The sequence below is a fragment of the Anarrhichthys ocellatus genome, unplaced genomic scaffold (assembly GCF_004355925.1).
Source record: "Anarrhichthys ocellatus isolate YVR2014 unplaced genomic scaffold, GSC_Weel_1.0 scaffold26, whole genome shotgun sequence".
Taxonomy (NCBI): Eukaryota; Metazoa; Chordata; class Actinopteri; order Perciformes; family Anarhichadidae; genus Anarrhichthys; species Anarrhichthys ocellatus.
In genome coordinates this window covers 4490539-4504489 of record NW_022280056.1, presented here as the reverse complement: position 1 = coordinate 4504489, position 13951 = coordinate 4490539, and the positions used below count along the sequence as shown (strand labels likewise).

The 13951-nt window shown below is 42.7% G+C and overlaps 1 protein-coding gene across 1 annotated transcript; it reads left to right on the top strand.

The window, feature by feature from the left end:
• The first annotated feature begins 269 nt into the window (after positions 1-269).
• LOC116391443 (myosin heavy chain, fast skeletal muscle-like) lies at positions 270-13868 on the top strand. The gene is made up of 39 exons (XM_031862041.1): positions 270-624; positions 935-1078; positions 1164-1320; positions 1699-1726; positions 1832-1943; positions 2027-2119; positions 2232-2295; positions 2363-2461; positions 2535-2638; positions 2720-2858; positions 2947-3065; positions 3805-3954; positions 4053-4223; positions 4309-4618; positions 4745-4833; positions 4913-5000; positions 5104-5221; positions 5300-5423; positions 5518-5654; positions 5737-5992; positions 6086-6328; positions 7406-7582; positions 7668-7813; positions 7905-7995; positions 8074-8463; positions 9004-9130; positions 9514-9632; positions 9726-9922; positions 10058-10241; positions 10323-10488; positions 10572-10696; positions 10783-11091; positions 11409-11612; positions 11703-11828; positions 11896-12066; positions 12366-12470; positions 12602-12697; positions 13316-13450; positions 13680-13868. The coding sequence occupies exons 1-39, from the start codon at positions 421-423 to the stop codon at positions 13719-13721; spliced, it is 5859 nt and encodes a 1952-aa protein (XP_031717901.1). The 5' UTR covers positions 270-420; the 3' UTR covers positions 13722-13868.
• The last annotated feature ends 83 nt before the right edge of the window (positions 13869-13951 follow it).

Here is a 13951-nt window from a genome sequence, read left to right as displayed (position 1 = left end):
GATAGTATGGAAGGCATGTAAAAATAGTGCTCGAGGATCATCGCCTGTCGCTGCAGACATGTTCCTATTAACACTAAAAGATCCTGTGCCATATTTAAGTGCAGAGCATAGACCGCTAATGCGACTTGATTGACATTTGAATGGAGTGACATTGCCAAGTTTGGAGTGTCCGGTTTGCTTCAGCAGGACATTCGTCTTGATAAATGGAGCCTCAGCCTCCTGCTGGTGTTCACTTAGAGTCCGGCCGTTGGTGAGATCACGTTTCCCTCTGGCCTCTGTAACATTGGTGGCTTTGATTCAATTCTACTGGGGTGTGTAAACCCGGTAAGTACGATTCAAATTACATTAAAAATCCTTTTTAATTGTTTGATTAATTGCAATTACTCACTTTCTTGCTTTCTTTTACTTTCAGATTTCAACATGAGCTCTGACGCCGAGATGGCCCAGTTTGGGCCGGCGTCCATCTTTCTCCGCAAACCTGAGAAGGAGAGAGTCGAGGCTCAGAACCGGCCGTTTGATGGCAGAACGGCCTGCTTTGTGCCCGATGCCAAGGAGCTGTACATCAAAGCTGTCATCCAGAACAAAGATAGGGACCAAGTCACTGTAAAGACTGAAGCTGAGGAGGTAAATATGTCTGTATACAACTAAATTACTACGCAAAAATAATAATGAAAACAATAAAAATCATATGTTACAGAAATAAACTAGAACCAGTTGCTGCTGGGAAGGTATGGAAAAAACACTATATCGCCTCAGCTGGTTTGTTGCTTTTCTTGTTTAAAGAAATCCACTTTTTATTCATTTTCAATGTTACATTTTATATTCTCGTTTGTTTTCATGTGCTACTTTTTCTTTCCTCGCCGATTGATCCTGAACATCCTATTTTCTCCACTCGATACCATTTCATCTTCTCTTCTCACTTTTTTCCCCCCAGATTGTAACAGTCAAGGAGGAAGATTGCCATCCTATGAATCCCCCAAAGTACGACAAGATCGAGGACATGGCCATGATGACGCACCTCAACGAGCCCTCTGTGCTGTTTAACCTCAAAGATCGTTATGCAGCGTGGATGATTTACGTATGTAATTAAGAGGGATATTACCCTCACTCTTATCCCTGATTCTCACTCTCTTACCTCACACACTGTATCTTCTCATCTGCAGACGTACTCTGGGCTCTTCTGTGTCACTGTAAACCCCTACAAGTGGCTGCCGGTCTACGACCAAAAGGTGGTGTTGGCCTACAGGGGGAAGAAGAGGATGGAGGCCCCTCCACATATTTTCTCCGTCTCTGATAATGCATATCAAAATATGCTTACAGGTGAGGAAGAGCGAGGTGTTTTTGAGCCTCTTTCAAATTACAGAGCCTTAAAACTCAAAACTTCCCTGGTTTAAACAAACATACAGACATATATCAGTATTAAAGATACGATGCAAGTCTCTCACAACTGTGTTCAAACAATCTGTTGAACCGGCATTTCTACATTTATTTAACTGTGCTGCAGTCTTACTATGTGTTGGATTTGAAAAGCATACATTTTAATTGTGTTTTAATCAAAATTCTGGGGCAAATAGTAAATGCAAATATTTTGGCATCAAAGTATCCATTAGTCTTTTGCACATTTTAGTCTTTTAAATCACTCTTGTAACTTTAAACTGAGACAAAACTTCACTGAAGCTCATCTTTTATTACCAACAGATCGTGAGAACCAGTCTGTCCTGATCACGTAAGTCGTGTTGCATATTATTATTTTTTTAAACGTGTCGTATAATTCAGTCAATAGCAGACGAACACGTATAGGTGTTCAGGTTTTTTTCTTCTGTGGTCTCAGTGGAGAATCTGGTGCGGGGAAGACTGTCAACACCAAGCGTGTCATCCAGTACTTTGCGACAATCGCAGTGGCTGGTGGTGACAAGAAAGAGAACTCGTCTTGTAAAATACAGGTAATCCCTCAACGAGATATACGCTTGATTAAAATAACACAAAACTACAATGAGATTGTGAGGAAGCTGGCTGTGTTCTGCAGGGAACGCTGGAAGATCAAATCATTTCAGCCAACCCTCTGCTGGAGGCTTTTGGGAACGCCAAGACTGTGAGGAACGACAACTCCTCTCGATTTGTGAGCGTGAGATTGAAAAATGGGATCAGTCAAACTGCTACGGTCTCTAATTCCCCAAATCTTTATAATGTTTCCTTGTGCACATTCACAGATGATTTTATGTATTTCACAGGGTAAATTCATCAGGATTCATTTTGGATCCTCAGGAAAACTGGCTTCTGCTGATATCGAAACCTGTAGGTTTGTTTTTCCACATTAATAAAGCTCCTTATCTGCATACTTGACAACCGTAATTCAATGCAGATTTGCTGGAGAAGTCGAGAGTGACGTTCCAGTTGACTGAAGAGAGGAGCTACCACATCTTCTATCAGATAATGACCGGACACAAATCAGAGCTCATAGGTACGTTGAGGACGTCACGTCTATAGCAGATGTTTTTGAGGGATAATTAAATTAATTTTGTGACTCTCCTCAGAAATGCTCCTCATATCAACAAACCCATATGACTTCCCCATGGTCAGTCAGGGGCAGATCACCGTGGCCAGCATTGACGACAAAGAAGAGCTGATGGCCACAGATGTGAGCTCCCTCCTGTCCATCGCTTTAAGTGACGTACACACTTTCATTGGCTTTAGCTGACTCTGAATTTTACGTTAGCAGATGGCCACTGATGTCTTGGGCTTCACCAGCGAAGAGAAAATGGGCATCTACAAGCTGACTGGCGCCGTGTTGCATTATGGGAACATGAAGTTCAAGCAGAAGCAGAGGGAGGAGCAGGCGGAGCCCGATGGCACCGAGGGTGATGCTTCTCACTTCATGTCTTGCTGTTATCTGAGAAAAGAAAACGTGCAGACGGTGTTAACGGAAATGTTGTGTGTGTCTCTCAGTGGCAGACAAAGTGGCTTTCCTCATGGCTCTGAACTCTGCTGACTTGTTGAAAGCCCTCTGCTACCCCCGAGTGAAAGTGGGGAATGAATATGTCACCAAGGGCCAGACTGTCCCCCAGGTACCGTGACTGCTCCAAGATTTAACCAGTGATGATGCATGATGGGGTGTATTAATATAAGAAGATAATGCACCTGAGATACTTTTAATATCGGGACACCTTGTCATGACTGCTTACAAAAGTCATGCAAATATATCCCTGATGTTTGTGTCAGGTTGGGTTATCAAAAGTAACAATTTAAGGATATTCTCACGTTCGTTGGAAACATTTCATCAGTTGCTAGCTAAACCAGTGCGCCAAATTATCCAAGGTGTTTTTATCAGGTAACCAAATATCAACAAGCTGGTTTAAGATTGATGATGCTGATTCATTTCAAGCGACTTTATAACATATAAAATCAGTTGGATACAGTGAAAAACTCGATGATGCACAGTTCAGTTATAGGGCGAATGTTGGACATTATTTCCTTTCCTTTGGTAGAGGATGGTCCAGTGTATCTTATAATGAAGGATATAAGAAAGGAAGCATTGCAGCACCTTTCCTTAGCATTCAGAGAATTCAACCTGCTCGTATCATGGCTGCCACTGAATACTTCCTAAGAATAAAATACTTTTAGACTTTAGGCTTAAACTCTTAAGATATGTCACTTGATACTGATCGGTTAGGGCAAAACCTAACAAACCACCTAAACACCTCAAATCATGCCCTGTTTGGACAAATTTAATAACTCTATTTTCATTGTTTTTTAAATCTACGTTTTGTCTTCCTGATTCATGCTTCCTCAAAATCTCCTGATCAGGTCACCAATGCAGTTGGTGCTCTGGCCAAGTCTGTCTATGAGAAGATGTTCTCATGGATGGTATCAAGGATCAATGAGATGCTGGACACCAAGCAGTCCAGGCAGTTCTTCATCGGGGTGTTGGACATCGCTGGATTTGAAATATTTGATGTGTGATGTTTGGTCTCATTTATGTTCATTTTGGTCGGTCGATGTTGATGAATTCTCAGTGTTATGTTGATGTGTCATGAGTTGATTCTTGTCTTCAGTACAACAGCATGGAGCAAATCTGCATCAACTTCACCAACGAGAAGCTGCAACAGTTTTTCAACCACCACATGTTCGTGTTGGAACAGGAGGAGTACAAGAAAGAGGGGATTGCGTGGGAGTTCATTGACTTCGGTATGGATCTAGCAGCCTGCATCGAGCTCATTGAAAAGGTAAGATTAATCTACTGCACATCAGTTTGTATTTCATCTGATTTTAGACACCGTGTACAATGTATGTCTGTGATACATTCAACAGCCAATGGGCATCTTCTCCATCCTCGAAGAGGAGTGTATGTTTCCCAAGGCCTCAGACACTTCTTTTAAGAACAAACTCTACGACCAGCATCTTGGAAAAAACAATGCTTTCCAAAAGCCAAAGGTCATCAAAGGGAAACCCGAGGCTCACTTCACTCTGGTTCACTACGCCGGCACCGTGGACTACAACATCACCGGCTGGCTGGAGAAGAACAAAGACCCTCTGAATGAGTCTGTGGTGCAGCTTTACCAGAAGTCATCGATGAAACTGCTGTCTTACTTGTATGCTTCATTTTCTGGTGCTGAAGGAGGTACAACATTGGCAAAGCTTTGGAATAATCAACGTCGTATGGAAGGATTTATCAAAAGATCCCTTTAACACCCACCGGGCTTCGTACGATTGCAAATACCAAATCATTCTTCTGTGTCCTTTGTAGAGTCGGGTGGAGATGCTGGTGGCAAAGGTGCAAAGAAAGGAGCAAAGAAGAAGGGTGGCTCGTTTCAGACGGTGTCTGCCGTTTTCAGGGTAAAGAAGCGATAATAATCTGTTTTAGATATGACTTCTCCTGTCCTGCAAATATCTAACCACAATTGATCTCCTGCAGGAAAATCTTGGAAAACTAATGACCAACTTGAGGAGCACCCATCCTCACTTCGTGCGTTGCCTGATCCCGAACGAGATTAAAACACCAGGTACAAATTCACGAGAGAAACTTCAAATACAAAAGCTCTCGTTGGTGCAGTTGAAGATGAAATTTTGCTGTTGCCGATCCTTTTCATGTTGACTTCACCGTAGGTATCATGGACAATCACTTGGTCATCCACCAGCTGCGCTGTAACGGTGTGCTGGAGGGCATCAGGATCTGCAGGAAGGGATTCCCCAGCAGGATTAATTATGCTGACTTCAAGCAGAGGTAGGTGTTGATTCCTAAAATAATTTATACCAAGACATTCCAGTTTGTGATAATCTATTTTTATCCAAATCTGAACAGATACAAAATCCTGAATACCAGTGCCTTCCCAGAGGGACAGTTCATCGATGGGAAGAAAGCTTCTGAGAAGCTCCTGGGTTCCATTGACCTTGACCACACTCAGTACAGATTTGGGACTACAAAGGTATGTGTCCAAATGCCTCATAGGTCTACCTTTATCCTTTACGAGCAACACATTGAGTCGTTTCATGCAGCTTCACTACACCTTATTGTTGCAGGTCTTCTTCAAAGCCGGCTTACTCGGCACTCTGGAGGAGCTGCGAGATGAAAAACTAGTTTCTCTCGTGACCCAGACTCAAGCATTGTGTCGTGGTTACCTCAAGAGAAGAGAAAGCTCCAATTTAATTATTCAAAAGTAAGTTTGACACCAAGAATTCTCTTCTACCATGACTGAAACTAAACCAATACCACTAACAACCTGACTGTGTATCTCACAGAGACTGCGTCTGGATTCTGCAGTACAACCTGCGCTCCTTCATGAACGTGAAACACTGGCCGTGGATGAAGCTGTTCTTTAAAATAAAGCCACTTCTAAAGACCGCAGAGACCGAAAAGGAGATGGCGACCGTAAAAGTGGACTTTGTCAAATCTAAAGAGGATCTGGTGAAGTCGGAGTCCAAGAGGAAAGATCTTGAAGAGAAAATGGTTTCTATTTTGCAGGAGAAAAATAACCTCCTTCTGCAAGTACAATCTGTGAGTGGCATCGCAAATGAAAACCATTGATCCCAATTGTCTAAACCATGATGCATTAGTGTTGTTCTCACTCTGTTTCATTTTTCTTCTCAGGACTCAGAAAACCTTTGCGATGCAGAGGAAAGGTGTGAAGGCTTGATCAAGAGCAAAATCCTGCTGGAGGCCAAACTCAAAGAGGTGACCGAGAGACTGGAGGACGAGGAGGAAACGAACGCCGAGCTCACCGCCAAGAAGCGGAAGCTCGCGGACGAGTGCTCCGAACTCAAAAAAGACATCGACGACCTGGAGATCATCCTGGCTAAAGTGGAGAAGGAGAAACATGCCACGGAAAACAAGGTGTGTGATTTTACCTGTACGGTTTGGTTGTTACCTCCGTGTGCCTCCTTCTTAATGGAGCAGGTTATCTCAAAAACAACAGAACATTTCAATAGAATTTGGTTGTTGCATGCTCGGCCATTGGCTGACAAACAAAAGACGGGTTTTTGGTGTAGACGGAGTCACCGTGTGGCTATTTAAAAGCTCCTTGCATTTGTTTAAACAACCTCTATTCTACGGCGACGATCCTGAAGAATTGATCCAATAGCTGCTTGTCAGATTGGTTTGGAACAATGAATTCCTGTTTCAAGCCCTATTTGTTTCCTCTTCAGGCTTCGTATTTATAATCGGTTGCCATGTTCGTATGCCTGTGGGCTTCTTTACATAAATTGTCATAATTACACTTGCGACCACAATTATTTATTTATTGTTTATCTACCATTTGGAATGCAGGCCTTTTACTTGTGTATTTTTCATTGTGGAATATCTTTTTATTTTATTTTATTTCCACGTTTATTTTATTTATATATTTTTTCAATTTTTTTATTTATTTTACTTTTTATTCCACCACATTTTATCTGACAGCTACTAGTTGCACACAGAGAATTAACTAAAAACAGCATGAGCAATTTGCTAGATCTGTGTAACTTGATTAATTATTTTCATTAATGTCCATTTAATAAAACAAATTAATCAAAATAAGTTATGTAAAAATACAAATTTCTGTAATTTTAGATAAACAAAATGAGGAATGCAGAACTTCTACTTCTAATGGAGTATAATTTACACTGTGATATGTTTTATATTTGATTTCTGGAACCACATTTAGATGAACATAAACATAATTGTAATTATTTGAGTTTGCAAAGTGCTTTGACAGACAAAGCAACACAGACTAAGGGAAAGTTCAAACACTGATAGAAAAGTGAAAATTAAAACATATTGGTGGTCAGGAATCTTTTTTTCTTTTTACAATCAACCCTCTTGTACCGATACCACTTTTGCTGATCAGATATTGGCATCTCTGAGTGCTTTCTAGCTGTACTTCATGTTATTTCTCTCCATAATGAACGTGTTTATGCACACTACCTTCTTCAGGTTAAGAACCTGATGGAGGAGCTGGCCGGTCAGGAGGAAAACATTGGCAAACTGACCAAAGAGAAGAGAGCCCTCCAGGAAGCTCATCAACAGGCTCTGGGTGATCTTCAGGTCGAGGAAGACAAAGTCAACACTCTGACCAAAGCCAAGGCTAAGCTGGAACAACAAGTTGATGACGTGAGTGGCTGCAAAAACAATAATACATTCAAACTCTGGTGTCACTCGACATCCTAATTAAAATTCTGTCCAATTTGCTTTCAAGCTCGAGAGTTCGCTGGAGCAAGAAAAGAAGATCCGCATGGACCTGGAGAGAGCCAAGAGGAAGCTCGAGGGGGATCTGAAACTCGCTCAGGAATCCCTGATGGACCTAGAAAATGACAAGCAACAGTCTGAGGAGAAGATTAAGAAGTGATTCCCGACGCACTGATCGCGTACAGCTTGTGGGAGGATAATACATCTTGGGTTTGAACTGACATCTCGTGTCTTCTTGATCTCGCAGGAAAGAATTTGAAAACAACGAGCTGCTCAGCAAAATTGCAGACGAGCAAACGATTAATAACCAGCTTCAGAAGAAGATGAAGGAGCTCCATGTAATACAACTCACATTGAAGTTGTGCATTAAACACACTGATAACAACCCTCATGGTATGTGCTATTTTTGTTTTAAGGCTCGTATTGAAGAGCTGGAGGAAGAGGTTGAGGCCGAGCGAGCCGTCCGGGCGAAGATCGAGAAGCAGAGGTCCGACCTCTTCAGGGAGCTGGAGGAGATCAGCGAGCGGCTGGAGGAGGCCGGAGGAGCCACCTCGGTCCAGATCGAGATGAACAACAAGCGCGAGGCCGAGTTCCACAAGCTGCGGCGCGACCTGGAGGAGTCCGCGCTGCACCACGAGGCCACGACCGCCGCGCTGCGCAAGAAGCAGGCGGACAGCAGGGCCGAGCTGGGAGAGCGGATCGACAACCTCCAGAGAATCAAACAGAAACTGGAGAAGGAGAAGAACGAGATGAAGATGGAGATCGGCGATTTGTCCCGTAATATGGAAACAATTGCGAAAACCAAGGTGAGATTTTTTTATTTATCCGGAATATACCATTAGCTTAATGACTACCATGAAATACAAGACTTTGAAAAGACTTTGAAAACATCCTTTCACATCTAAAGTCACAAAGTCTTCAGTCAAAGACTGGGGATCTTGCAGGGTCACTATTTGCAAGACTAGATTCCTTTACAAGAAGAGAAACTTAAAAAGACGTAGCTCAGAAAAGTAGACAGACTTTTGGTCTTTTTGACTCTAAATAGACCATAATTTACTAAATGAACATCATGAACATCACTGTTTTCACGAGCCAAGGCTAAAAACTTACGATACTTACGATAACATGTTTGATTTTATCGTAACATCAAGACAAGAGAAAGAACTGAGAAAGCTCAGTTTTATGACAACTTGAAACCAAACAATCAAGATCACAGAAGAGCGCCACAACTCTCGAAAAACTCTCATGATTTGAATCCGATTAGCAGGGAAATTGCTTGAAAAATGATTTGCTGTTGACGCAGACATGAGGGAGTCCAGAACTGACTTACCTTCACACATCTTTAGGTGAACCTGGAGAAGTCGTGTCGCTCACTTGAAGACCAGCTGATGGAGCTGAAGACCAAGAGTGGCGAGGACACGCGGCAGATCTCTGATCTCACCAATCAGAGGGCTCGTCTTCAAACTGAGAACGGTAACTATGTTCCTCTTCTTGTTGGAGTTCATTGAGTGACAGAGTTTAGTTTGTTGGTTGTTTTACTCAAGTAAAAGTACAAATACCTCACTTTAAAAAAAATACTCTGTTACAAGTAGAAGTCCTGCATTGAAGAATGTAAAAGTAATTTGGATTAAAAATGTCATATTTTAAAAACTCTTCAGATATATTTTGTGTAAAACATTTTACTTAAAAAGTTGTATAAACTAACGTTATCAGATAAATGTAGTGGAATAGAAAGAGCCTCTGAGATAAAGTTTAAAGATGTATGAAATTGAAATGCTCAAGTACAAGTACTTCACATTTGAGTAACTGTACTCTGTTACATTCCACCACTGTTTGTATTTGTTGGCTCGTCGTAGCTGAATATTCCCGACTGATTGAAGAGAGAGAGAGTCTCATCTCCCAGCTGACGAGAGGGAAACAGGGATTCACGATGCAGGTCGACGAGTTAAAGCGACTCACCGAGGAGGAAACGAAGGTAAAGGAAGATCTTTTGTAAACATCGTTCTGCTTTTTATTGGCTTTTTTCCTCCTCACGAAGCTCCCGATCGGTTGTCTTCCCCCCCAACAGGCTAAAAACGCCCTGGCTCACAGCTTACACTCGGCCCATCACGACTGTGATCTCCTCCGGGAGCAGTACGAGGAGGAGCAGGAGGCCAAAGCAGAGCTGCAGCGCAGTTTGTCCAAAGCCAACATGGAGGTCGCTCTGTGGAGGAACAAATACGAGACGGACGCCATCCAACGCACCGAAGAACTGGAGGAGGCAAAGTGATCACTCACTGATATTAAATCAATTAACAAACAATTAATTAATAAACGACTTAACCAAAGGCAGAATAAATGGACAAAGACCCAAGAGCCGCCTCGGTAACATTTTAACAACAGCGGTTTAATGTTTGACAGGAAAAAGCTCGCTCAGCGCCTCCAAGAGGCCGAAGAACAAATCGAGGCGGTGAACTCAAAGTGCGCCTCGCTGGAGAAAACCAAACAGAGACTTCAGAGCGAGTCGGAGGACCTCATGTTGGACGTGGAGCGGTCCAACAGCGTAGCCGCCACCCTCGACAAGAAGCAGAGGAACTTTGACAGGGTATTGTATTGTTCCTACTCACCACATCTCTTTATATCACATCAGCAATCACGAGGAGCTCACGCTTCCCCTGTAATTCAGATTCTAGCCGAGTGGAAGCAGAAGTACGAGGAGACTCAGGCGGAGCTTGAAAGCGCTCAGAAAGAGTCTCGATCTCTGAGCACTGAGCTCTTCAAACTGAAGAACTCCTACGAGGAAGCGCTGGAGCACCTGGAGACGATGAAGAGGGAAAATAAAAACCTGCAGCGTAAGTGGAATCTTAACGAGATGAAACGTCGTGTTTGAGAGAAGCATTTAATTAAAATCAGTGATTGTTTTTTTAAAACGCAGAGGAGATCTCCGACCTGTCGGAACAACTCGGTGAAGGCGGGAAGACGATTCATGAGCTGGAGAAGTTCAAGAAGCAGGTGGCGACGGAGAAATACGACATGCAAACATCGCTGGAAGAATCCGAGGTACGAGTGATAACAAGCGTAGCCCTCACATACTGTATGTCTTTGGCAGTGATGTCAGTAACAACCGGTGTTTGTTTCTTAAAAAGGCCGCCCTGGAACAAGAGGAGTCCAAGATCCTGCGCTCTCAGATGGAGCTGAACCACGTGAAGGCCGAGGTGGAAAGAAAAGTGTCGGAGAAGGACGAGGAGATCGACCAGCTGAAGAGGAACAGCCAGAGGGTGACGGAGTCCATGCAGGCCACCCTGGACGCAGAGGTGAGGAGCAGGAACGACGCGCTGAGGATGAAGAAGAAGATGGACGACGACCTGAACGAGATGGAGATCCAGCTGAGCCACGCCAACCGGCAGGCGGCCGAGTCCCAGAAGCTGCTGAGGAACATCCAGGGGCAGCATCAAGTAAGATTATAAGATTATTATAAAACGTAAATTATGACATGGTGTGTTCAAATGTAATCTTGGAAACATTTTAGGTAAGATTTAGGAGTGAAAATTAACGAGAAATGGCGTCACATTTACCCAAAGTGACACCTTCACCATGTATGTTATCATTACTAACACATTAACATTATTAAAAGGAAAATATTCACATTTGTGAAATATTGTTGCGTTAAAAAACGTTATTTTCCTCTGAACTGTCGTGGAGTAAATACTACTTTAAAGCAGCAGTGCCTCCACATTGTACTTGAATAAATGTACCTACTTTACTTTTTTAGGACGCTCAAATCCACCTGGACGAATCGGTCAGAGGGCAGGACGACATGAAGGAGCAGGTCGGCACGATGGAGCGACGGACGGCGTTGATGCAGGCCGAGATCGAGGAGCTCCGAGTCGTCGTGGATCAAACGGAGCGGAGCCGCAAAATATCTGAGCAGGAACTGATCGATGCCAGCGAGCGCTCGGGACTTCTACACTCTCAGGTGGGCTGTTCAAGAACTATCGAAACTTATCGAACAAACGCTTTTTATTTGTGATCTGCAGAAGTCACACCTGCTTTATCTTTTTGGCAGAACACCAGTCTTCTAAACAGCAGAAAGAAGCTGGAGGCCGACGTCACTCGTCTTTACTCTGAGATCGAGGAAGCCGTTCAAGAGGCCAGAAACGCCGAGGAGAAGGCCAAGAAAGCCATCACTGACGTAAGTGTTTCACGTATTCTGCTTATAACATGATGAGATTTTATGAATCTTTTTGTGAAACCTCCAGGCCGCCATGATGGCCGAGGAGCTGAGGAAGGAGCAGGACACCAGCGCTCACCTGGAGAGGATGAAGAAGAACCTGGAGGTGACGGTGAAGGACCTGCAGCACCGACTGGACGAGGCCGAGAACGTGGCCATGAAGGGCGGGAAGAAACAGCTTCAGAAGCTGGAGGCTCGGGTATGTTTACTGTTACATAATCATAATAACAATAATAATGTAAAATGTTTGTGTATTTATCATCTGCACTAAAATAGACGTGATAGACAGTAATGATCAGGCTCCCTCCATCAGAGCTCATTAAAGCTGCTACAAAGAACTTTCCTTTTGTGTTGCATCTATTTTTTAGAATACTGTCTATTTCTGTATATTATTTAAGTAATTTTTCTGACATCAGCAGTCCAACTAAAGCCCTGGAGGCCCACTGGGACATTAAAATGCTTAAGATCATAGAAAGGATCCTGAATTGTGTCCATCAGGTCCGAGAGCTGGAATGCGAGCTCGAAGCGGAGCAGAGACGCTCGACGGAGGCCATCAAAGGAGTCCGGAAATACGAGAGGAGAGTCAAGGAGCTGAGCTATCAGGTAGAGATGCAACAGATCTGACTTTGTTGGTAATGTACCGAACCCGAACGAGCATTTCAGCGACATATTGTTGTTCAAAAATATCAAATAATGAAAGACAGAATCCAGAAGTTTGTCTCGACTCGTTTCAGTCGGAGGAAGACAAGAAAAACAACATCCGGCTGCAGGATTTGGTCGACAAGCTCCAGAACAAGATGACGGCCTACAAACAACACGCAGAAGACGCTGTGAGTCACTCTCCATCTGCAGACATAGTATTCAAGATTCAAGGCACTTTACTTTACTTGAGTATTTACATTTTACGCTACTTTATACTTCTACCACCACACCTTAAAGGTAAATATTGTGCTTTTTACTACATTTGTCTGACAGCTTTAGCCACTTCCTGTCCAGTGAAAACCTCGTACCTCCAGATGTGTTGATGCTGAATGTTTGTGATGAACTGAAGGATGAAGTGTTTCCTTCATGTGTTGAGAGAATCCTCCTACTTCTTAAACATAAACTAAATAAACTCTTTAAAAGACCTCTTGGATCAGCTGGAAAACTCTTTAGAGACACGAGGTTCTGACAGGACAGAGACGCTACAAACGTGATGATCTTATTGAATGTGATGCATTGATGGAGATTAAAATAGTTAAAAACATGCAACATACACATTAATACAGCAGTAATAGTAATCCAGTAAAACACAGACTGGGAACATTTTACTGCACAATGAGTACTTTTACTTTAGAGACTTTAAGTGCACTTGCGTTAGAGTATTATTACAGTGTGGTATTAGTACTTTTACTTAAGTAAAGGATCTAAATACCCCCCCTCACTGACTGATACGTTAAACTCTCCAGGAGGAGCAGTCGAACATGAAAATCGCCAGATTCAGGAAGGCTCAGCACGAGCTGGAGGAGGCCGAAGAGAGAGCCGACGTGGCCGAATCTCTGGCCAATAAGATGCGAGCAAAGAGCCGCGAAATAGGGACGAAGGTACCGATTGTCTTTTATTTCATATGCACAGTAAATACACTGATATGTAGCTGTTATTAATGACTGTGTGATTAGAACTCAGTGGTAGGAGAGAAGATATAAAGCTAGTCATCGGGGTTTTTCTCCCATAAATCTACATTTTTGGCTTCTACAATTAAATCTGATGTTAGAAATTAAACTTCTTTATTTAATCATGAATTAATATAAACTGTTTTTGCATCGTTTGCAGGCACAAGAAGGACAGGGCGAGAAGATGAATGTTGGACTTTAACTCTCCAGCGGAGACAAATGTGCACGACAGAAATGTTTAGAACCAATTATTTAAAAAGTAATTTATAGTTCATCATATTTATATCACAGCGTGTTTAATCATGTCAATAAATCTTAAGAAAATAAATTTGCACTCCTCTTTCAAATAAGTAAACCTTTTTCATTCGTATATATTTAATTCATATAAATCCAGTAATGATGACATCAGCTGTTGCTGCAATATTTGTCCCC

Bases quoted from the DNA above. Each gene is read 5' to 3' on its own strand.
- LOC116391443 (XM_031862041.1), top strand. From the start codon at position 421: ATGAGCTCTGACGCCGAGATGGCCCAGTTTGGGCCGGCGTCCATCTTT. The intron at 1,944-2,026 runs GTAATCCCTCAA...TGTGTTCTGCAG, and splicing joins ACTCGTCTTGTAAAATACAG to GGAACGCTGGAAGATCAAAT. The intron at 3,955-4,052 runs GTGTGATGTTTG...TCTTGTCTTCAG, and splicing joins CTGGATTTGAAATATTTGAT to TACAACAGCATGGAGCAAAT.